The sequence below is a fragment of the Antechinus flavipes genome, chromosome 4 (genome assembly GCF_016432865.1).
Source record: "Antechinus flavipes isolate AdamAnt ecotype Samford, QLD, Australia chromosome 4, AdamAnt_v2, whole genome shotgun sequence".
Taxonomy (NCBI): Eukaryota; Metazoa; Chordata; class Mammalia; order Dasyuromorphia; family Dasyuridae; genus Antechinus; species Antechinus flavipes.
Genome location: NC_067401.1, coordinates 421,598,651 through 421,623,570, shown reverse-complemented (window position 1 = coordinate 421,623,570; position 24,920 = coordinate 421,598,651). Strand labels below are relative to the sequence as shown.

General features: G+C 37.8%; 1 protein-coding gene across 1 annotated transcript in view; it reads left to right on the top strand.

Annotated features, from left to right (window-relative positions):
* Positions 1-24,920, top strand: part of TNN (tenascin N) — a 76,391-nt gene that overhangs the window by 2,510 nt on the left and 48,961 nt on the right. Inside the window, 6 exon segments of the mRNA XM_051998920.1 lie at positions 1,840-2,214; positions 2,721-2,984; positions 10,850-11,035; positions 12,191-12,280; positions 22,132-22,395; positions 24,810-24,920. Coding sequence (XP_051854880.1) covers positions 1,840-2,214; positions 2,721-2,984; positions 10,850-11,035; positions 12,191-12,280; positions 22,132-22,395; positions 24,810-24,920 — 1,290 coding nt within the window.

Below are 24,920 nucleotides of genomic sequence, written 5' to 3'. Positions count from 1 at the left end.
TAATATAATGAACAGAGTCATTATTCAAACAGTACATATAGTCCAAAAGAAAGGGAAGATGGGCATAGTTCACTTTGGAAGTTTATTAAAGGAAGAAAGAGAGGTAATACAGGAAGCAGAAAAGGGTACGATACAACAGGAGTCTGCAATATGGAGGCAAAGATCAGGACATAATAATTATAAATCCAAGACCCGATTTCCATTACTAATCTGCCAATCACTTATGTTTCGACCACAAGCACAATGAAAACTAACATCTGTGGGGAAAAAAAAATCCCAGTACCTGGTTAATCCCTCCATAAGATGTATTTATCCTTGGAAAGTTATGGGATTTAGAGTAGGAAGTTCATTTAATAGTCCATGCTCCTCATTTTACCCATCAGAAAACCAAGCTTCAGAAAAGGAAATAAATTTTCCTCTCATTCCAGAGGTAGTTGGTCCCTAAACTGGATTTGGAATCCAGATCTTCTGTTTCCTGAGCCAAAGTTCTTTCTATTATATTTCACAACTACCTGGCTATGTTTTGTACCATGTTCTAATTGGTCTGAACCACTGTCCTTGAATTTTATTTGGCCTTAATTCAGAGAATCGGATCCTAGCTTCAGTCTTATGTAATGAGGAAATGCTTCATTCCTTGGTTCACGAACCAGGAGACCTGAAATCTAGTTAAGTCATCAGTTTGGGAGGAAATAGTCCCTGCCTCTTTCTGAAATTAAGAACTTCTTTGTTTTATTCAGAAATCTAATATCCTAAAGCAGTTAGAGTCCTTTTTGCAACAAGTATGAAATATGAGAAAACCCTTGACTAGGAGTAAGAAAATGACTGGCTCCTAATCTTATCACTACCATTGCTGTTTGACCAAGGATTTCACTTGACCTTTCTGATGCTCAGTTCTTTCAGCATTGTTGTAAGGATCAAAAGAATTAATGCACAGAACACTTTGAAAACTTTAAATTAGGGCTTTGAAAATATAAGATAGGAGGAACAGCCCTGTGGTTTTCCTGGTACAGAGATCTCCCTGATGAGGAAGCTCCTTTCCTCTCAGTACAACTCAGCATCTCCTCTTGAACATATCACTTTAGAGAATTGATTAAAGCATTGATAAGTTAAATCACTTGCTCAGGGTCATAGAGCCAGTATATGTCAGAGGAAGAATTCAAGCTCAGATATTCATCATTCTAAGGTCAGCTCTGTAGTATTGTATTGCCTCTCATGAATGTGAGGTATTATTATTTTTATTATTATGGATTTACCATAAGAGGCAACCATTGTGTAATAGATAGAGAATTGACCTTGGAGTCACAATTCCCTGTTACTATAAATTGTAGGGTAGGTCAATATTGACATAGTATGTTTCCTCATTTTGTTTGCACTTCATACAAACAAAAATCACAAAGCTAGTTTTCTGTTCTCACACCCTCCCCCCCTAAAAAAAAAAGAATCACAGAAAAGGGAAGCATCAGGAGAATTGTTATAAATGTTACTTGGGATGATAAGAAAAGGGGAAATAAAATGGTTTGTCTAATCTTGTGTTGGAGAACTGAAGAACTGGGTTGGCTGATGGTTTTGTGGGGGAGTCTGAAACAGATTGGTTTCAGGCCCTGATTCACCATCCTTCATTAACTCCTGTTTAGTTGAGTCTATGAAGCACTTTTGAATCAATGTTGAGCGAAAGAAGAGTTGACATGAAATAGAATGTTATTTCTGTAAGATTTCTAGGGAAGAAGAGTCTCAGATCTTCCTTAGTGTTTCCAAATCATCATCATTTTTTTTCCTTTTCCCTCTCCCCTACCCCTTTCTCCTTCTCTATTCTTTGGGACCTGAAATACCTGCTCCCAGGTCTCAGCAACTTCTGCAGCGGACACGGCATTTTCACCCAAGACACTTGTGGATGCAGGTGTGACGAAGGCTGGGGAGGTCCTGACTGCTCCCTGCCCAGTTGTCCTGGGGGATGCAGTGACCACGGGCGCTGTGTGGATGGCCGATGCATTTGTGATGAGCCCTATGTTGGTGAGGACTGTGGATATCTGCCCTGCCCCGAGAACTGCAGTGGGAATGGGATCTGTGTGAGGGGCGTTTGCCATTGCCATGAGGATTTCACATCGGAGGACTGCAGTGAGAGGAGATGCCCCAATGACTGCAGCGGCCATGGCTTTTGTGACACAGGAGAGTGCTACTGTGAGGAGGGCTTCACTGGCCTTGACTGTTCCCAGGGTGAGAAGCAGATGCTTCCCAGGCTACTCCTGTTCCAATTTTTCTTCCCTTCCTCCCTCTTTCACTCTCTTCCCCCCTTCCTTCCTTCCTTCCTTCCTTCCTTCCTTCCTTCCTTCCTTCCTTCCTTCCTTCCTTCCTTCCTTCCTTCCTTCCTTCTTTCCCTTCTTTCCTTCCTTCTTTTCTTCCTTCCTTGCTTCCTTCTTTCCTTCCTTCTTTCTTCCTTCTCTCCATTTTCCCTCCATCTCTCCCTTCCTTCTCCACTTTGTCAATGTTCTTAAAATGTTGTGTCCAAAACTGAATGTATTAGTCTAGTGTGGTCTGACCGTGGCAAAGTACCCTGACTATCATGTCCCTTGTTTTCTGACATCTTGTCACTGGTCTTTCTCATTTACCTTCTTGGGGTCTCTCCTAGCCTCTTAAGGCTAGTCCTAAGGACTTGGGACTTGGGGCATAATAAATGCCTATTGATGGATTCCTCTGTCTCTCCTTACTCTTTTTGTTTCTAGTTCCTCCTCCCCAGAATCTGCAGCTACTCAAGAGCACAGAAGACTCTCTGCTGGTGAACTGGGATCCAGAAGAGGATGTAGACCATTATCTGCTCAGTTACTATCCCTTAGGACTGGAAACTTCAACAAAGCAGACTAAAATCCCCAACGATCAGCTAAGCTATGAGATTTTTGGCCTGCAGCCCAGTACCAAGTATATTGTCACCTTACGCAATGTGAAAAAGGGGACTTCCAGTAACCCACAGCATCTGCTAGCTTCTACAGGTAAAAGATATAAGGATGTTCATGATGGCCATGAGAAGAACCTCGCTCTGCTCTTCTCCCAAACCAAATAAAAAATCATTCAAACCATATCTTTGTATCTGTTGGCAGCCAACAGTTTAACAATTAGATAGAAAGATAGACATTTCTTAAGCACTCACTATATGTCAAGTACTCATCAATTACCCTTAGATCAATATAGATTTTATTATCTAACTTCTACATTTAGGCAACTGAGCATCCTGACCTGTACCTAAATTCCATGACAGTTTCTTAGCCTGGGATCCATTAAAGGGTATTTGATGAGTGTATTTCAAGATAATTGGTATCTTATTTTATATATTTAGAAGCATCATTCTGAGGCCGGGTCCATAGACTTTATCAGAATGCCAATGGTCCAAAACAACAAAAAGATTCTCCCTGAAATCAGCTTGGGAGGTTTTTAGATTGGGCAAACCTTGGAAGCCTGTAGTATCTTGATATTGGCAGGGTAAGGGAGGTGTGATTTATTCCCTACAAATTACCACACCCAATGAAAAATCTTGGAGTACCTTGAGATTTCCAAGGTATCCTGGAATGCCAAATCCCACACCCTATGCCCTCAATTTCTTGAGTGACTGTGGCTTTCTTGGGTCCACCTTAGAGTGCTTTGGTACTAGAGAGCCCAAGTAGCTCCTGAGTCCCACCCAGATTTCATGTCAAGATTAGCTACCCCTGATGCACAATGGTTCTAGGCACTTAAGTGCTGCCTAATTTGACTTATTTCAAAGATTATAAAGAATCAAAATAGGGGCTGACCACAGGGAGGAGCCCTTCTTGGCTTCATGAATTCTTCATGAAGAGTCTTCATGAGTTGTCGAGATGGAAAAATTCATCATCTGGTCACTAGCTTTCTTCAAACTCAACTAGGCTGGTCCTCAGATCCCAGGCACAGTCCATTGCTAGGCTGGTGTCCAAAGCCTGGCCAGTTTGGTAAGACGAGCCAGAGCTTATGCTTTGCTGACAGAGCTCTACAGGGTCATTGTCACATTGCCATGACTCAGTGAGGCATCTTAGCTGGAATTTTGGTGCTTTTTAATTTTATTTTGGGGAGGGGGGAGAAAAATAATCTTTAAGTGACTTGACAATCCCTGGAGTGGAATTTGTTTTTTCCTGTTACTACAAACACTTCACTAGGGAGTGAATTGGAGATTCAAGTGACTCTTCTTAGGTGATAATTGATTGATAAGCATTTATTAAGCACCTACTGTGTGACAAGCACTGTAATAGTTGCTGATAATATAAAAGAAAAAGGTGAAACAGTCCCTGCCCCTAAGGAGTTTATATTCTACTGGGAAGACATACACACACACACATAACCACACACAAAAAAACAACACACATGTATGTGCATGTTTATATATACATGTATATGCACATATATGTGTATTATGTATAGGAAATATACAAAATCAACAAGGGAAGAATACTAGTGGTTAGAAAAATCAGAAAAGACCTCGTATTGAGCTGAGTCCTTAAAACAGGGATTTCAAGAAGCAAAGGAGAGAAAGGACTGCTTTCCTGCTGTGGGAGATGGTTTGGGCATAGACAAGGACAAAGAAGATAGGTTATCATTTGAAAGGAACAGCAACAAGTCCTGCTGAGACTATAGAATACCTGAAGGGGAGTAATTTCTCATAAATTAGACTTGAAGAGGCCAGTTAGAGCCAAGTTCTAAAGGACTTTAGGATGCTGAACAAAAGAGTCCATTCTATAATGCAGGGATCCCAAATTGCAGAGGACTTGCATTCAGATCCCCCCCTTGTGTGATTTTAGCAAGTCACTCTATCCCAGTTTCTTCATCTGTAAGTGGAGGGAGGTCCCTTACAACTTTATCACTTTGGTGGTTAAGTGGTGAGAGACCTGAAGAAGGAAGCTCATATTGGAAGCTAATTCAATATTATCTATAATAATAATAATAGATCACATTTATATAACACTTAAAGCTCTTGACATGTATTATCTCATATAATTCTTTTAACAACTTTGTGAGGTAGGTGTTATTATTATACCCATTTTACAGATGAAGAAACTGAGGGTGAAAAGTCAATAGCTGTAAGATAATCAAGTGTTCATTTAAGAATGATTAAAGAGCATCTTAAAACCATCTAGTTGAAATCGTTAGTTTTGGCAGAATAGCTAACACTTGGACCATTTTAGACTAATGAATGGCACTCTATTTCTGAAAGGTCTTAGAGGAAAAAAGATTAAGTAATCTCCCTTGCTCCAAAAACTCGTAAAATTTTCTAACCATGAAGTTTGTCTTTATGTCTCTTCTGATTCAAGTTAAACATATTTTCTCTGGTTTTGTCCTCAGGGAGAACTTGGTTTGGGAGTCACTTTCACTAAAATATTTTTTGAATGTGATTATTAAGTTTTTGTTATTCTGTTTGAAAAATCATTCCAGTTTCTTCAAATTTATCCTTCTTTCATAATCTTTTTCATTAATCTTCCCTGGAACCATCTCAAGTTTTTTTTCCTTAGATCCAGTCTCTAAGGAAAAAAATATTTAAAATTATTTGTATCTTTTGTTTTTATATCACCTTAGTTTCTAGATATATTCTTCCCTCCACCCTCATTTGGCGAACTATCCCATGTAATAAGCAACAACAAAAAAAGAGAGGAAAAACCAGTTTAGCCAAAGTTATTGATTCTGACAGTGTATACTATATTATAAACCCACCTTCTTTCCGCTGCAAAGAAGGAAAAGGGTTAACTTTTGTCTTCCTCTTTTCTACATTTCTTATCTCTTTCTTTCTTCTCCTTCACTCCTCCCTCTGATCAGTTGCCAAGTCTTGCATATCTGGCATCCATCTCCTTCTCTCCATTCTCTTAGTCACCAACCATGTTCAAGCCTTCACAATGTCTAGCCTGGACTGTCGTTAATAGCCTTCTAATTGTTCTTCAGCCTCCAGGCTCTCTTTCTTTCAATCTAGTCTCCACATAGCTGTTAAAGTGATATTCCAAAAGCAGAATTTTATATAACTTTTTCTCTCTATAGAGAGAGTGTTATATATAAAAACACTATATATACACTATAGTATATATATATATATATATACACACACACACACACATATATGTACATATGTATATATACTATATATAATTCCTATACTCTCATGTTCAAGAAGTTTTTGCCTCTAGGATAAAATAAAAACTCTTTTGTTTGATTTTTGAAGCCCTTCATAATGTACTCAGTCAGTATGCTATTGAAGCCAGAAAATCTGGCTTCAAATCCTGTCTTTGACTTATTTCTATGACCATGATCAGGGAAAGTACTAATTTATATTGGCAGAGGGAGTTTCCTCATTGAGAGTTAGTTAGCTACAGCAGCAGTTCTCAAGCTTTTTGGACTTAGGACTCCTTTGTATATTAAAAATGATTGGGGACCGCCTCCATCTTGCTCCCAAGGAATTTTTGTTTATATGAATCATACCTATCAATTTCTATTAGATTTGATTAAATCAACATCTAATTTGAAATTAAGACATATTTGATATCATGAAAATGGCTTTGATCTCAGCCATGCTATTTGCTGTTCTTCATATTGGATTTTCTATCTCTAGTTTCTCTGCTTTAGCAAAGATTGATCTCCATGGAAGGAATCCGCTCTCTCTCCTCATGTCTACTTTGTAGATCTCTGGCTTCCTCCGAAATTTAGCTCAAGTTCTTTCTCCTCTGGGAAGCCCATCTCAACCCCCCAATTGTTAGTGCTGCTTCGCTAAGACTTTGTATATATTTTGTATTTAATTTTCTACATTTATATTGTTTTCTGCCTAGAACTATGTCTGGCATGTAGCAAAAACTTAATAAATCCTTATTGAATGAATGAACAAAGAAAGGACCCAGGAGGGCTTGGGAACTTATGTTAGAATTTATAGAATAGCTAGAAATTCAACAGATCAGGGGAATGGAAAGCATTTCAGGCATAGGCATCAGGACAAGAAAAGGCAATTGAGGCAGGGAAGCAAGAGCCATGTTTGGGAATCAAAGTTAGTTTGGGTTATAGAGTGCATGGAAGGAAACAATATGAATTACGAATAGGAAGGCAGGCTGGTGCAAAATTTGGAGGGTCTTAAATGCTAGGAAAATGAATTTGAACTTTACTCCTAGGATAATAGGGAGTTGCTGAAGAAATTTTGAGCGGAGGTATAATGTGACTCAATCTATGTCAAAGGAAGATTATTATGGCAGTGGAATGACAAATGGATTAATACAGAGGATAGATAATGAAGTCTGGAAGACTATTATAATAGTACAGGGACCTTTAGGCACTGGAGGAAGGGAGGATATAAGAAATGTGGAGGTGGAGTAAGAAATAGGACTTGATAATTGATTGGTGGTAGGTTCCTTTATCTTGTTAACCTTCAAGCAGAGGCCAGTTGACCACTTGGCAGTTATGTTAAAGTAGGGATTCTTTTTGTCTATGGGTTGGATTAAATGGCTACTGAGGTCCTTCCCAACCCTTAAATTCTGTGATTTTGGATATGACAGGTTAGAAGAAGTCAGGACTGCATATATAGCTTCAATAGTCATGATACCATTATAATAAATCAGATTGCCAAGGGAGAGTGCAGGGATTGAAAAAGCCTAAAGACAGACTCTATCCATATTGAAGGGTGGTCAAAGATCCAGGAGAATATGATGCCTCTGCTTATAGAGGGTGAGCAAGAGTTTCCAAAATTCTGGAGAAGAAGAGAAGGATGGGGATTAGAAAAATGCCATTGGCTTTGGTAATTAGAAGGTTATTAGATCACAGGATAGGGTTTGAGAGCTGAGAAGGGTCTTGAAGGTCATCAATCTCCTCACTTTATGTGTAACCCTGCTATCTGGTCCCCATTGAATGTGGGCCGGATAGGTTACATTTCCACAGTTCCACTTGGGCTCTCTGAGACCCTTAAAAAAAAAAGGTTTTAGAGACTGTCAAAGCTCTCTGCAAATGGCTACAGACCAAGGATGAGGTTTCCCCAAATGTTAGGAGGGAGTCCTCTGCAGCCCAGTTCCATATAGCAACATAATCATCATTTTTACAAAGAAATATTTACTTTAAAGGTATAATCACAAATATACAGAGTGAGTCTCCCATCCGTGGGAGACATCTCCTTCTCCCTTTGTATCACTTACTCTCTAGGGACGGACAAGAGATTAGGTTCATAGTTTAGCTCTGTTCCTATAGAACACAGTTCCAGCTTCAAATCCAAAATTCCCCTCTGGCTTGAGTTTCAGGTGCCCTGGCTTCTCCATGTTTCTCTACCAGGCTAGCTGGTCTCAGCATCCTGGCCACCAAGGCTTGGACTCCCATGTCTAGTGGCTCTAAAATATGAGTATTTGTTTCTGTTCCCTTTTGTTTGTCTTTCTTGTTTTCAGATGTCAGACATCTGAACAAAGAAGACAAAAAAGAAAGACAAACGAAAGGGAACAGAAACAAATACTCATATTTTAGAGCCAAACTAGAAAAGGGAGAGAGCAGAGGGAAAAAGTCCTTCCCTTCTCGCAGAAATTCTGAGATATAACATGTCTAAATTTATGAAAAAGAAAGCTTATTATGGCAGTGGTATGAGGAATGGATTGATAGAACAATAGATAACAAAATCTGGAAGACTATTATAACAGTTTCAAAATTTCAGTTCATGATTACTGTACTTTAGGTGAACTGTGTAACCTTTGCTCCCTGGACAGAACAAGAAAGAATGTGAGACAGAAAGAAATGGACTATCTCAATCTTCCCACTTTTAAGCTCATATCCTTTTCTGGCTTGTTCAGGCTTCATAACCCATCAAAGGAGGAGGACCTCCATGTTAGGGAATATGGACACAATCAGGCAAGCCCTATTAGGGATGCAAATATTTGCCTATTATAATATGGGAGATGAGAACTGGTTTCTTTTTGGAAATATTTACAGTAGAGTAGTGGAAGCAGAAGGTAGGTTGCAATGGGTTGAGAAGTGGCTTGTGAAGAAGTGGGGTGTATGTAACTTTTTCAAGAAATTTAGCAATAAAGAGGGAGAAAAGTGATGGGATTACAGCTTGATGGAGTAGAAAAGTAAAGATGACTATTTTAAGATTGTGGTGAGATCAGGACATTTGTAGAGAGATGGGAAGGAGCCAGTGGAGAAGAACTGAAAGACAATTCCTGGGGAATATTTTTGGAGGAGGCAGAGAATGGGATAGGAAAGAGAAAGAAGGAAGAAGAGATAGGGAAATCATACTGAGAAATGCTTAGGAACATAGGAGGTAGGGTCCTGAGGCAGTTCATATGAAATTGCTTTAATCTCAGCGAAGTGAGTGGAAGGCTAAACCTTCTGTGTACTAAGCTATATATGTGGGAAGGAAAATAATTGACACAATATCTGGGGCATGAAATGAGTCGATAAAGGTAGAACTGAAGGATGGTTGAGCCACAGTGAGAAGCCAATTGAAGCTATATAGCATAAATTTATGGAGGATGAAATCAGCCTAATTTATGACTTTCTCTAAGAACACAGCATTCTTAGGAGAGGAGTGGAGAGATTTGATTATGCAGACTAGCAAGGACTGGGGCAAGGGATTAAAGGTAAGAATGAGGGCAAATAATGAGTTTAATGTTTATAAAAAAGAGGCTAGGAAGTTGTGGAATTTGAAATATTCTGAATCTGGAAAACTGTACAGTCCCAGAGTGGTAAAATTTAACATTTGATTCCATGTCTTTGCACATACCCCTGGGAAACCTTTACATTAAAGGCTTGAGAAGAGGAGAAGAAATAAGGGACTTCTAGAGGATTGTTGTTGGCATCCTGTATGCTTAAAGCCCATTTATGCTGTTGTTGTTTTCAATCATGTTCAACTCTCTTTGATCCCATCTGGGATTTTCTTGGCAGAGAGTAGTTGACCATTTCCTTCATCAGCTTGTTTTAGGATGAGGAAACTGAGGCAAACAGAGATAAATGACTTGCCCAGGGTTTCACAACTAGTAAGTGTCTGAGATTGGATTTGAACTGGGGAAGATAAATCTTTCTGACTCCAGACTCCAGACTCTGCACTAATGCACCACTTAATTGTCCCACATTTACTCTCCATCTCCTTGATTCTCTCAGCTGCTAGTGCTCCTCCCTATTTATCTTAGATTTATATTGCATATTTTTGTAAATTCTTTGATGTATACATTTTATTTCTCCTGATAGAATATAAGGCAAATATTGTTTCATTTTTATATATGTACCTGTTATCTAATACAGGGCTTGGCATTCAGATTTTAAAAATGTGTATTGATTGGTTAATTATGGTGGCTGAAAGTAGGTGGAAGAGGACAATAGAATTGGCAAAGCTAAGAAAATTTGTGGTCAGGTTACCATAGAATTAATCAATAGGAAATGGCTTAGACTTCCCCAGGCTAATTCTTGAACTTCTTTATCAAGGTGTCTAGACCTCATGTCCTGTAGCTAGCTCTCTAAAAGCAGAGGCAGAGACAAATATATCAATGCAAGAAAATCTGGCCACTGTGTTGAAGTACTTTATATTAGCCTTTGTTTCTTGATCTCAGGTCTCAGAAGGCTGTCTGACATAATGGGCATGGAGAGAGATGAGGGTTTCAAGACAAAGGTCTATTGGTGAGGGAATAGGAATGGAGAGGAAGGGAGAACAGGAAAGAGGAAAAGGTCTAACCCCAATTCTTCTGTCCATGTATCATGTATATCTTTAAGCTTTCTCTTGCAAGGTTGTCAGAGAGCTGAATTTAAGTCTTCACATATAAAACAGGGGCAAAGACTTGGGGGATGGTTGGAGGTCTGCTTGTGTCTTTTTATCTTATTCCCTTTTAATTTTTTCTCCTTTTCTCTACTTGTACCCTAGACACGTCTGTGATCGGCACTGGTTGGGTGACTGATGAGACAGAGTACTCTCTGGATGTGGAATGGGAGAATCCACCTGCGGAGGTTGATTATTACAAACTCAGGTATGGCACCTTACAAGGGCAGGAAGTGGAGGAAGTGACTGTGCCCAAGAGCAGTGACCCCAAGAGCAGATATGACATTACAGGTGAGAAAAGTTTAAATTGCTAATGGAACTTTAATTCAGTATGGGAGGTGATGTCCAGTGCAAGGGCTGAGGAACTATGGGAGAGGAGGGAATTGTCTGTGAGGATGAAATCTACTTCTAGGGAGTCTGCTTCTCAGTAATTCTGGGAAATCTACTTCTCAGTAACACAGTTGCCACACAGAGAGTCTCAGGTACACTTGAACCCCTATCTTTGAATTTCGTAGACATGATAAACTTTCTGATCAAGCTAAAACCTCAGGCTTTCAGATCCTGCCTCAATATTCTATTGCTGCCTACCTTCTCTCAGATCTGCCTACTTAGAAGGTTTGAGTAGGGCATTTCTTAGGGGGTCTAATATTTCAGAAAATGGATCTGAATTTCTTTCTCATGAGTGTGTGTGTGTGAGAGAGAAATAGAAAGAGTTAGAGAGGAAAAGAGAGAAAGAGAGGAAGAGAGAGAAAGAGATAGAGATAGAGTCAGAGATAGAGGGGATAGAAAGGCAGAGACAGAGAGAGACAGACACAGAGATTAAGGGATAGAAAGAGAGAAAAACAGAGAGAGAGAGAGATAGAGACAAAGAGAGACAGAGAGATAGAGGAGAGACACAGAGAGACAGAGACAGAGAGGGAGTGAGTCCATGTATACAGATTTAATCTATTGAATCTAACTTTTCATCCCCCAAATTGCTGACACCTGAGCTGTCCCAGTGGTTGGAATAGCCTTTGAAAGTCTTGAAGTGATTATTGTGTTGAGAGGGAAAGACCCTTTCAGGAATGTTTTCAGTCACTAGAAAAGCATTTGTGTCCACAGATCAAATCAAAAAGCAAGTGGTGGTCCCTACTGATTTTCTTCCTCACAAATGGAGAAAATCTAACCAGCTTTGGGAAGTGTCCTTATTCCTCTGATTTCATATCTACTGAATGTCAGACCACTATATAGAGGAATTCCTTGTGGGCCACTCTTGATTGCATTAGGATCAGCTAGCATGCCTTTAGATGTATACTTTAATGAAGAGCTTGGTATCTCATTTGCTTTTGATCCAAAGGAAACCTGGACAATCTCTAGGATGTCTGCTCTGGAACTTAAAAATGCTGCTCTGTTGAATGAAGCCATTTTCAGTAATCCACAATGCTGTTTCTGCTGGCTCCTTTATAGGTTTGCAGCCTGGCACTGAATACAAGATCACTGTGGTACCCATAAGAGATGGATTGGAAGGCAAAGCAATTTCCCTGAATGGCAAGACTGGTAAGGGTTCCTTTGGAAATGTTGTCTGTATTTAATTCTGCCTCTCCTCATGATGTTTCTTTTGGCTATTTTACTTTCTCCCTATATAAAAATTCTGGGTTTAATGAGAGATAGGGAAGAATAAGTTTATGGGAAGATATATTCCTTTTCCAGATAGACATCTATTGGGATGGATAGGAGACTTAGTGTTTTAGTGAAAAATTTCATGGTGGCAGTAATCTTCTTTTGAAGGTGAGGGTCTTGAAGAGAAAGATTATTTTTGATAGCTTGAAAGCTCATTTGACCAGTTTTTGATTAGTTGATCATTTCCAAGACTTTTGTCATCTTGTAACATTGGTTTATTGTTGAATATCATTTGCAAAAATTTATTTGTTCCACACTAATAATATCTTTATCGAAGTATGCATTTGGATTTAGGTGATAATCATGAATATCTTGTATAGATGGGAAGAGATTTATAAGTTGGTACTTGTTGAGTTTTTCTTAGTTACCTTTTTTTTTAAATCTGAGATTCTTTTCCCCCTGTGCCTTTGGTATCTTCCCTTTCTTCAGATAACCAATTGTATATATCAGTCCCTCAATGTATTTCCAGTTGTATTGCCTCCATCAGATTTTTTCTATATACATTAGGTCTATCCCAGTGAATTTTGCTATTTTTGTTCTCTTTAGTGCCAGTTCTTTCTCTGTTTTTGACACATTTGAGCCTGTGATGTTAGAATCCAAATGTAGTTATACTGTCTTTGTGAAAACAGTTTGTCAGTGTTATCTTTACAGATGTTTTCCATTTTATTCTATTTTTTCCTATTCATTTTTTACTTTTAATGTCCCTGGGATCTCTTTTCTTTGTTGGATATCTTGTCAAGTTTTCTTTAAGCTGTTTTTACCCTCCATTGCTTTGCTATGCTTTCTAAGTTTATCCATCTATAATTGATTCAGATTCCTTACACCAGAAATTGACAGCAGAGAGGATAGAGAAAAGTTGTTAAGGAAGAATAAATACACACACTGTAAAAGCTGCCATGATCTTATTTATCCATTTGCCAAAGTAACCAAAGTGTCATAGTTTAAGAGAACTGCTCTAAACATTTCATGACAATGAAGTTAATGGGAAAACATGGAAAGCATGGTTGGTATGATTATCCTTGCCATCATTTTTTATCATCATTATTATTAAGAATTAAAATTTTTAATGTGGAATATAATGCTATTGGACTGAGATGAATTTCTTTAGCAAGACATAAAGAAAGAAGAGAATTTTCTGGTCAAGAACCTTTCTCTGAGAAAACTCTTCTTTGTTCTGGTCAGTTTTATTCTTATAATAGCTAGTTTTGACTGCTTGGAGTAGAATACAATACAGGGCTAAAATTCAGTGTGATGCTGCTGTAGCTATTCCCTTGCTGTATGGGGTATGTCACTATATAAAGGATCAGAGGAAAAAATGCTTCTTTAAGTTCATATTTTTGTTTCCTTAAGAAGTATAATGAATACAACATCACATTTGGATAGCAGTTTGGCTAATACACAATTTTAACGAGTTGGTAAACTGTACTTTTCCTATAATCTTTCTCTACCCCAGTCCATTTGGGTATTTCCATGGATCTATGATCTAATTAACATTAATATGAGTAATAAATAATACTTCCTCTACCAGTGCAGATTGCAACCCATCTGTACATTTTTATTTTCTATGATTTCTGTCCACATCCAATTAAGGACCTACCTAATGCACTGAAGATTTTCCTTGAGTTTTTGATTACCCATGAAATGCACAGGTTGTCTACATGTTGTAGCTTGCTTTCACTCTGTAACTGCTGGAAGATATAAAAGACAACATTTTCCTTTTCCAGTCATATATGTCTTTATTCCACATTTACGTAGAAGTCATCACTAGAAATATGCTATAGCCTATTTGCTCCTCATTGCCAGATTAATCTTCCTCAGATAATACTCTCATGATGTCATGTCTTCTATCATTTCCTATTCCCCATGTCTTCTCTCAATGCTCTTCATATTCTGGACCCATCATATCTTTCCAAATTTATCCCCCATTTTTTCCCTATATTGTCAGGCTCCTCTTTTCATTGTCCCTTAGAAATGACTGGTTCATTCTTGACCCAATTTTCCCTCAAGTTGTTCCTCTGGCCTGGAAAGTTTCCTTATCCCAATATTATCTATCCTACAAAGTCTCATTCACATTCTGTTTACTCCATAAAGATGCTCTAACCCACAGTGATCAGAATTTGCAGGGCATGAACTTCACATTGTCTTTTGCTGTCATTTCACTTTTTAAATCCTGATTTTGCAATAAAATTGTAAACTCCTCAAGCAAAGGAAGGGTCTATGTCTTATTCATTTTTGTATTGCTTATATTGCCTAGTGAAGTGCCAATTTCACTATTGCCTCCTAGTGAAACAATATTTGTTCAACTGACTTTCTGTTGAATCATGAAGCTGGAGGGAGCTAAATCTCAAAAGCATGGCAAAGATAATTGGATTCAAAACAAACAGAGATTATATTTTTTATCTGCACACAAAAAAGATGAAAATGGATTTGAGAAGAAAGCCTCCAATTCAGGAGAACCATTAATTAATACTAATCCAATTCATTTTCTTTAATATGAAAAGCCAGTTTTCTACAAACTTTTGTAATCACCTTGTCCTCAAACTAGGGAGGAATTCAAGAGTACTACATACAATGAGAGAACAAATAGTACAATTCGAGTATTTGAAGTTTGAATTACTAGTTAAAACAAAAGTATGAAAGGGAAAGGTTTGATTCACAGTAGACACTCATGTGAAGTCAATTCAGCATCTGCCCGTAGAAAAACAAGACCAAGACTCATAACCAGGCTGGTCCTCAAAACAGCAAATAAAAATACAGACCAACATTATGGTTGGTGAAATTTCTCCCTCAGAGCCTTAGAAACAATCACTGCTTAGTAACTAATACGATTTCTATGATTTTTTTTTCTTAAGTCTCACATATAGGCCATTCATATTCATGTGATCTCTAACTGAAATCTCCCACAAACTACCACTAACTATTCAGAAAAAGCTTCCATTCTGAGTTCCTCAAAGCTGAAATATGTTGGGATAAAAAAAAAAAAAAACAGTTCAAGATCACATTATCTTTTCTTTTTAAATTTTTGGAATTCTTTAACATTTTTAGGGAAATACAATGATGTCATAGCTGCCCTCTGCCAGATGAGAAGCTATAATTCTATCTTAATCTCTGATATATGCCAAAGACACCAGCTTGATTCTCACAAGCCTGCCATGGCTCTGTCAGCAATGTAGATAGTATTGAAATCTCTAGCTTTGGACAAACTTTAGAATACTTCAATCAGACCCTATCAGCTCAGATTCAATTCAGGTAGATAATCCCCCTAGAGTAGTAGTACCTTAATTCATAGTATCTAAAACATTTGCCTGAGTTTTCTGATAATTTAGTATAAGGAGGATGTTAATTGATGGATGTGAATTAATTTACTGATATAAATTAACAAATTCTTTGTCTCAATGGCTTACTTGTATTATATCAGGCTTTTAAATCTTTGTCCTTTCTTTTACTTTCACGTAGGAAAGGAGAATGATGACTTCAACAGTAAATCTGTTCTATTTCTAACATAAAAATGGATCATATTTGGATTACTCTGTGATTAGATGACATTACTCATTTTTCTTGGCCTTCTGGAAAGTCTGCAATAACAATGTACTGTTATCCTTGACTATTTCCTGCTATTTAAGTAGGATACACCTTTTACTAGAACCCCTATAGTTGGATAGACAGAGATATAGTTAATCTTTGCTTCTTATTTGTGACCTCTGTAGATCAAGGACTGTGAATGTTTCAAATTTTTATTTATTCATTGACAAGGACTAAGGAGTGTCTTTTAAAAAGGGCTCTCTTGTATAATTCAAACATTTCAGAGGAGACATTATGCTTTAAGCTTTAGTAGTTGATAATTACTAATTAATATCTAAGGAAGACTTAATTCAAATATGTTAAATTAAGGAGGAACATAGGATAGGTACATAAAAAGTTAAATGGTGATCTGGAGAGATGTCAAGAAGAAAGTCTTATTATAGAACTTGCTTTATGTGTCTCCCATGACCTCCTTGGATACTGTGCTCTATAGATTGCTGAACCATGGTTTAGGCTGAAATAGAGATAGAATTAGGGCAGTTTGGTTGTATGGTAGGTAAAATGCCAGGCTTGGAATTAGGAAGAATCATCTTCATGAGTTCAAATCTGACTTCAGTCACTTATTGGCTGTGTGGTTCTGGGCAAGTCACTTAACCCTATTTGTCTCAGTTTCCTTATCTTTAAAATAAATTGGAGAAGAAATGGCAAACTACTGAAATGTACTTGTCAAGAAAACCCTAAATGAGATCATGAAGAGTCCATTCAACTGAAATGACTGGACAATAATGCTCTAAACTTGAACTCTTCTGTCTGTCTCCTTTATTTGTAGGACTCAGATACTCAACACCTTTGGCCACATATTATCAAACACAGAGAAAACAAAAGAAAAAGGTGTCATTCCTAGCTGGACCTATCTATCTCCAGCCACCTTCCAAAACTTTCTCCTTGGTGACCTTTCAATCCTTCAGGTGTGACTGGGAAGGGGTAGTTGTGTGTACCAAATTCATTGCCTGGTACTGTGACAAGGGAATGCAGGGAAAGAATATGAAAAGAGAAAATAGTTCTCCCTGCTATTTTTACCAGCCTTCAGACTTCTAAGTGATAGTTACAGAGAGAACATTTCATTAGGATGTGTACCCGGGGAACTTTATTATGAATATTCAACTATAAAAGACATTATTTTTTATTCAACAAAGATTTAATTAAACGACTATATGTATTTTGCAAAGGGAAACTTTTAATCAAACCTTTCATCTGAAAAACAGAACAATCTTTTCAGACTAATTTTCTTGGCTAAAAAATTCCTTTTTTTCCAAATAGATCCTGCTCTCTTACCCACACTTTGACATTAAAGAGTGATGTCAGAGTTTAAGGACTGCTGATTAGAGAGAAATCCTTTAACATGAAAAATGTTCACTTTTTTTTGCAATTATTGGTTGGTATGACTCCCAACCAGAGCTCCATGTACCACAGCAAAGGGTCCAGGGGAATCGAAAATAGGAAAAAAAAGTCTATTGACTGGAGTCTTTGGGGAAGAACAAACTTTTCTGGTAGCGGGAACCTCAGAGCTGATTTAATTTGTGTTTATTAGAATTCAGAATATTTTTCATATAGTTGTTGATAGCTTGGATTTCTTTCTTTGAAAACTGCCTTTTCATATGTTGACCATTTATTTATTCCTGAATACACCCAATGTATTTTCTTTTGTCATTGTAAGGATACCAATGGAGGACATATGGTGTCTATCTATTATTCCTTGTTCTCTCATCTTCTTTTTCACTCATATATTTCTTTGACAATATCCCTTACTCCCCTTCATAATTTCCTCTTCATAATGTGTTGCTGCCTACTCAAGCCACTATTGTCTTCTAGTGATATATTAATTTTAAATTCTCCCAGGATTGTATTGTCTCACAACCATACAACACTGTGAGAATTTATTGGTATTATACAAACGAGCCTTTGTTTCAAGGAGAGGTTTTGGGTCATTAAAAGAACAATCTAGCCTGCTCTGCTCTTGTTAAGTTTTGGGTGCAGCTCATTATAAATTAGTTCAGTGACTATCCCCAATTGTTATTATCTATTCAAGTTAATAACAATAATACAATGTAATCTTAGCTAATATTGTGTCTTATGAATATATATATTTTTCATAATTACGTGTATGCTATGGAAAGTTTACTCTCTAGATGGTGAGTTTATTTATTTATTTGGGCATATCAAGGGCATATGAAGATGCAAAGTAGACAGTAATGGAGGGTTCACTTTTTCAAAAAGAGTTGAGTACACTTCTCCCTGCCCTATCCGAGGATAACAATGCTTTATCCCAGCTCTTCCTGGATGTATAATGACAAAACAGTGCTCAAGACATTGTAGACCTTGGACTTCTGTAGAGTTACTGGCACTTCAGGTTTTCAATCAGGCTGAAGAAGGGCTCTGTAAGTGGGCCAACTCTACATACAATTAAAAAAAATCTATTGGCAACTCAGAGTATAAATCTGTTACTGAATTTGGTTACCATGGTGGCCCAGCTGTCACAAGGCATACCAATAAATGATTAGTTGAGGATTTGATCGAGAAAATCAGCTTTTCTTTCATCTGATCTTTGGGCAGATCTAACACTGAATCTTCTTGCTGGCCCTTAGTAATCACAGTACTCCCCTAGTTTGCTCTGTGGAATTTGGGTCTAGGATTGTAATTTTTACCTTTGGGTGTGATGGAGCAATTATTTAACAGCCATACTTTACTTCCAATGACAAGAATGAGTAAAAAAGACAATCCTTGGGAGCAAACTTCCAAGCTATCTTCCTTATTACTTCCTATTTGTTGGGCTAGGAGAATGGATGATGGCCACAAAGTTGATGTGATGTGGGCTGTTCTTGTTTTAGAAGAAGAATTGATCTACATAAACATTCTTTATTTTTCAATGAATCATAAATAAGTTACTGGTAGAACAATCTTGACAAGTTCCTTTGGGAGTCAGAATTGAAATTTTCAGCTGCTGAATTACTATCCTTTGAAATGAAGGTAGGAAACAAGTGGAAAACAGGTAGCCCAAGATGAGGTAAACAGCTGAGTTTCTTTAAAATGTAACGAAAAGTTACTGAAATCTGTGAAGGAAAAGTTTGGTGGTGGGAACACAGGAAATAGACAGTAGCATCCCCAATAACTACCACCACAATCCAAAATTTTAGGCTGGGCCCTTTAGAAGTTTTCTTTCCCAAGTCCAAAGTACTTTTTGAGTCAGCACACATAAACATATAGTTCATAAGTCTCCATCTGCATTTACTTTTTAATAGTCAGATAAAGGAAACAATTAGCTCAAAGCAAAAGCATAGTAATAAAAGTAACAACAAAATCTATCTCTAGAGAACTGGAATACACTCTCCTACATGGATGTACAGTCAATGGGAAGAATACATACTCAAAGAATTTATAGAAGATTAACAGGAACCCATATGGCCAAGGGCAACTTTTCCCTGAAGTATTACTCCCTTTCCCCCAGTACCTTTCCCCCAGTACTTGAAACACTGGGCATGTTAAAACTCTTATATATACCAATATCTTCAAATTGTTCCTTTTGGCTTCTAGGCCCTTGGAGCTTTGTCTTGGTGGAGTGCATGCCTTTAATGCTTGGCCATGGTCACTATTGTCTCTTGCTTTGAGTTGAGCTGAAACCTTGGCCTAAAATACTGCTATACATTTTCAGAAAGAAACAGAATTTTAATTAGAGGCCTATAGCATCCTTTACTTCCACATTTATTTTCTTGTGGCTTAGCACAAGAAACTTTTTTCCCCCTTAAATACCTAATATTCCAATATTAGCTCCTGCAATTTATTGTCACCTGACAGAAAAAGTTGAAAAAAATTATGAGATGAACATGTTAACTTAGGCCTTCTTGCCTGTGGACACATGTTACTTGGTCTTATCATTGGCAATGGATAGACTTAGTCCAGTTTTTAAATGTGAGAATATTGGAATACATCCCTGGTAATGTCACAAGTCTTTCCTAACTCGTCTGTTATTTAAATTCAGATTTTTTTATAAGTTGAGTTTCCTTTTGAGCAAGTCACTTAAACTCAGCTCTCTAGGCAATTCTTGAAGAACATGTTTCAGTGAGAATGAAGACTTGTTTTGGTAGAAGGAAGTTCTTCACCAAGGAGTTCTATATACCGTGAAATTATACATCTAGTTGCTGTCCCTATCCCTTGAAAAAGTGAGGTGTCTTCCTATATTAAAATGAAAGCTTTAAATCCAAAGATTGGTCCCATGTGTCTGAACCTTTGGGTTTTTTCTTTTAGACTTATCAGAGGCAGGTCCCTGTAGTTTTGAATGGTAGGAGGCTATCTCTTTAATGTGGGATATGGGAGAGAAGTCTGTCTAGCATCTTCTGCAGCTGTTACTCATCTCCGACTTGGCCAGGAATCCTAGCTACTCAAAGAGCATCCAGCATTTGGATCTGTAATGGAAAATTTGCTTAATCATCCCCATAGCTTTTGATATAATGCTGAGTGGTTTTAGAGTTGCTGAGCTTGCCCCTTCTGGTAGTGATCTTCCTCCTTGAAGATTCTATCATGGAAATACCCCAAATTATCCACCTTTCCACATCTATTTATTCCTGGGTATTGAGAAATGGAAGCATGGCCTAGTGGAGAAATCTCTTTTCAGTAGCCATCTTTAGATTAGAGAGAGGAGGAAAAAAGAGGGGAAGAGAGTATGTTTTCCTTTTTATTCTTACCAGCTCAGATGGTATTCCCTTCTTTCTTTTCATGCATTTCACCCTGTAGTTGGATACCTGAAACATACAGGAAGTTTCTCTGTTAATTATAGTTCCTATTGCCATTGAGGATGTTAGAAATCTTGGAATGGAGTGATGTGGTTTGGGAAACGTAGGTAAGCACCTACATCATATGGGTGTGATTCATTATTCAAGACTGCATATTAAGAAAAGATTTGAGGCTTAGAGGAAGTCCTGATCTCTCTTCCTATTCTTCCTAGCATTCTTGCTTCTGTTCCAAGTGTTTCTTATTCATTCCTTCACCCCTTCCAACTTTTTTTGGATTCAGGTGAGGACTTGAAACACTGGGCATGTTTAAACTCTTAGAACTGCCCCTTAGAACCATGACTGAAGATGAGAAGAACAGAAAGAGAATCCTATGAGAGAAGGATGATCAGAGGAACCCCTTCATTTACTGGAGTGAAGCAACTATCATGAAGCTGGACATGTACTCTGACCTCCTCTTTTGGTCTCTGGCCCCTTGTTGGAGAATCCATGTCTTCTTGATATGATGCAGCAAATCCAATCAGGAATTCCCCTGGAGAGAAATCTCCTATTTCCCCCCATACATATGGAGTCTAGGAGGAGAGAGACTGCTATAAGATAATCTCTTAAATAAAAAACTATTTTTCCTCTGTGGCTCTTATAGTTCATTAGTTAGACAACTCTTCCCAGTCCTGTCACCAGGAATCTTTAACACAGTCCCCTAATCATGGGAATCAGACATAAGAAATGGCTGAGAGTCATCTCTCTTTGTTCAGCAAAGGATCAGAGAATGTTTCCTTCAGTGAAGGATTGGTGCACATGAGGTACCCCCCAAAATCAAGGGCCTCCCCTGATCATCTGTAATAGGTGCTATAAAAATGTCAGAGAGATTATTCTTGGGAATATGATTGTGGAGGCTTTACCTAATAAAGCCACAGCTTCTCTGGAGATTTCCCTTGGAGATTGCCCCAGAAGTTTTCTGGAGTTTCTATCAGAGTATGAGCAGTCATTGCAATCCTTTTTTTAGGCTAATGGATCTCTATAAGAAATCCATTTAGGTTTGACTTTAAAATTTGCACGTGTTTTCTCATCTGATCCTGCATTAATCCTGCAAATTAGATACTATTATTATCCCCCATTTTTCAGATGAAGAAACTGAGGCAGATTGAAGATAAATCTGAGGTAATAGGTCTTCCTGACTAAAAATCCTATGTTATCCACTGTTCCACTTAGTTGCCCTATCTGGGTATGGGACAGTGCTAGGTATCTTATGAAAGGAGTTAAATGGGAGAAAGGGAAAACTTACATAAGTCTAATACAAATTTTCAGATAAAGACAAAAATGGCAAGATGAGGAATATTTTGAACTAGCCATCCTCCTCATCCACAGCTCCCCCCAAATCCTCCAGTACTAACTTTATTTATTTGTTTTTTTTTTTTGAAGGAATTGACAGTCCCACCAATGTGGTGACTGATCAAGTGACAGAGGATACAGCGAGTGTCTCCTGGGATCCTGTCCAGGCTCTCATAGATAGATACGTGGTGCGCTATATCTCTGCTGAAGGAGAAGTCAAGTCGACGCCAGTAGACAAGGAGAAGAGCAGCACTCTACTGACAGGCTTGAACCCTGGCATGGAGTACACTGTCCATGTGTGGGCTGAGAAGGGGAACCAAGAGAGTAAGAAAGCCAACACCAAAGCCTTAACAGGTAACACTGACAGCTGAAATGTATACTTTCAGATTTGAAGGTGCTTTTACAGATCTTATTTTATTTGCTTCTTGAAATAATTGTATACAGAATTTTATTTTTTAATTTAATTTAATTTTTTATTAAAGCTTTTTTTTCAAAATATATGCATGGATAATTTTTCAACATTAACCCTTCTAAAATTTTGTGTTCTAGTTTTTCCCACCCTTCTGCAAATCCCTCCCCTAGATAGCAAGTAATCCAATATATGTTAAACATAGTAGAAACATATGTTAAATATGCATACATATTTATACAAGTATTTTGCTACACAAGAAAAATCAAACCAAATAGGAAAAAAAATAAGAAAATAAAATACAAGCAAACAACAATAAAAAGAGTGAAAATACTATTTTGTGATCCACACTCAGTTTCCACAGTCCTCTCTCTTGGGTGTAGATGGCTCTCTTCATCACAAAATCATTGGAACTGGTTTGAATCATCTCATTGTTGAAGAGAGCCACATCCATCAAAATTGATCATCAAGGAGAGGCAGTTTTAGGTCCATTTTACAGATGAGAAAACTGAGGGTTGAAGAAGTTAAGTTGTGTGTCCATAGTTACACGGTTTCAGAACTGGTATTGAATCCCATGGCTCAAGAAATTGTGTTTAGAGAACTTCATTATACTGCCTCTCACAAGGAGAAAAGAAAAATAAAAACTGAGAAATTCCCTCAGGGAGAAGGGTGATCTTGCATCAGGAGACTGGTGCCCAGTTTTGACAGCTGGGGTGTCAAAATATTCAGAGAAACAAGCGTGATTTCTCTTCATAATTGAATTTTTGTCTTTTTAGCCTCAAATAAGCTTTAGCACATACGTAAGTTGTTTTCTCCCTCTCCCCCACCCCCATATTGTAAGTCACACTTAATTAGACTGTAAGTTCATGCAACATTTTCCTAGAATTAGCTGACACTTTCTAATTTTCATTTCTGGACATGAAAGCTTGAAACATTTGGCTGACAAAGAGTTGAAAGCTTATCTTGGCTTGCTGTGACTGGTGGGTACTGTGCATATAATATAGACCTTTTTCAGAGAATAAGGAGGTGGCTGGCATTCTAATGCAACAGAAACAAATATACTGAATGTGCCTTTAAGCTTTCACAAATCCTGAAGCTTACTTACATCCTTCCTATAGACAGTTAGTCAACTGTGAGACTCACGGACCCTAGAGGACTTCACTCTGGAGCGGCAATGTAATTCTTTTTCTGTTGATCACTCTACCCTGGTTGGTACTATCTGTTAATCCAGGGCAGCCTGTTTAGGGAGACCACCCATGCTTTCAGGGATTAAAAAAATGGCCTTTTGACAGATTGTTAAAAAAAAAAAAAGCTCATTTGTAGTTAATTTGGTGTTCTCTGCCATCAACATAAATTGTAAGCTCCGTGATTGTGAATAGAAATTGGCATTTGACATGAGAAACAATATTTCAAGAGCTTATGTGGCAACCATTTGAGCAGAACCCATCTCCAGAGGAGTCATAATATGGACTGGCCTAGTTCTCCCTTTTGACTCATCTATTTTTTTTTTAATGTTCTGGGGTTTTATCCAAAGTTCTACTCAAATGTCTCCTCTTCCAAGAGACCTTTCCTGACTTTCTCCAATTGTTTATGGCTCCCCCATCCAAATATTTGACCAAACTTATCTTCATATTGCCTGGCAACACATAAAAGTATATTTATTATTCTAGTTTAGACAATTTAATTTTGTAGAGGTTTAAATCACCAAATGGTTAGCCAACAGATGATATTTTTAGTCACAGAAACTCACTAAGACCATGTGCTAAGGCCTAGAGGGGTTGCAATCTGTACTGGTGGCAGGATTACCCAAGCTAGTGAAATTATGAATCATCGAACTAAACTTCTTTGAAGTTCAAAGAACAGGAACTAAAATAGTGTATTACATAAAAACAGGGAGAGGAGGAAACTGGAGATCGATGAAAACTTTTTAAGAACACAATTTGAGGACAAAGTTCTAGCAGTTGAAATGGATTGTTGACTTTATCTAAAAGATGTACTTCTGATTATAGGATATTAGCTTCCACTTGGAATTTCACCACCCCTGGGTTAAAGGCTTAAACCACCACAACTCTTGGCATGTAATTAAGGCGATGGGATAAGGAATGGGATGCTCCTTGTTTTATGAAAAGAAAGTACTTCTAAAGAGGTTTTCAGAAAAACCACATGTTCTGGTTTTTGTGAGACTATCTTTTGTCTGGCCACGTGTCCCTACTTTAGGTTGGGAAAATGAAGTCGCCGTGTAGCTAAATGGACTTAGACATTTTTTTTGCTGGATAATTCTTTTTTTGTGTGCGTTTTTACACTGGTTTTTCCAGAATGAGAAACATTAAACTTTTCTTCATGGATATTTTTCTTAAAGAAATTGACAGCCCAACCAATCTGGTAACTCAACACGTAACCGAGGATACCGCCACCATCTCCTGGAACCCAGTCCAGGCTGTCATAGACAGGTACCTTGTGAGCTACACCA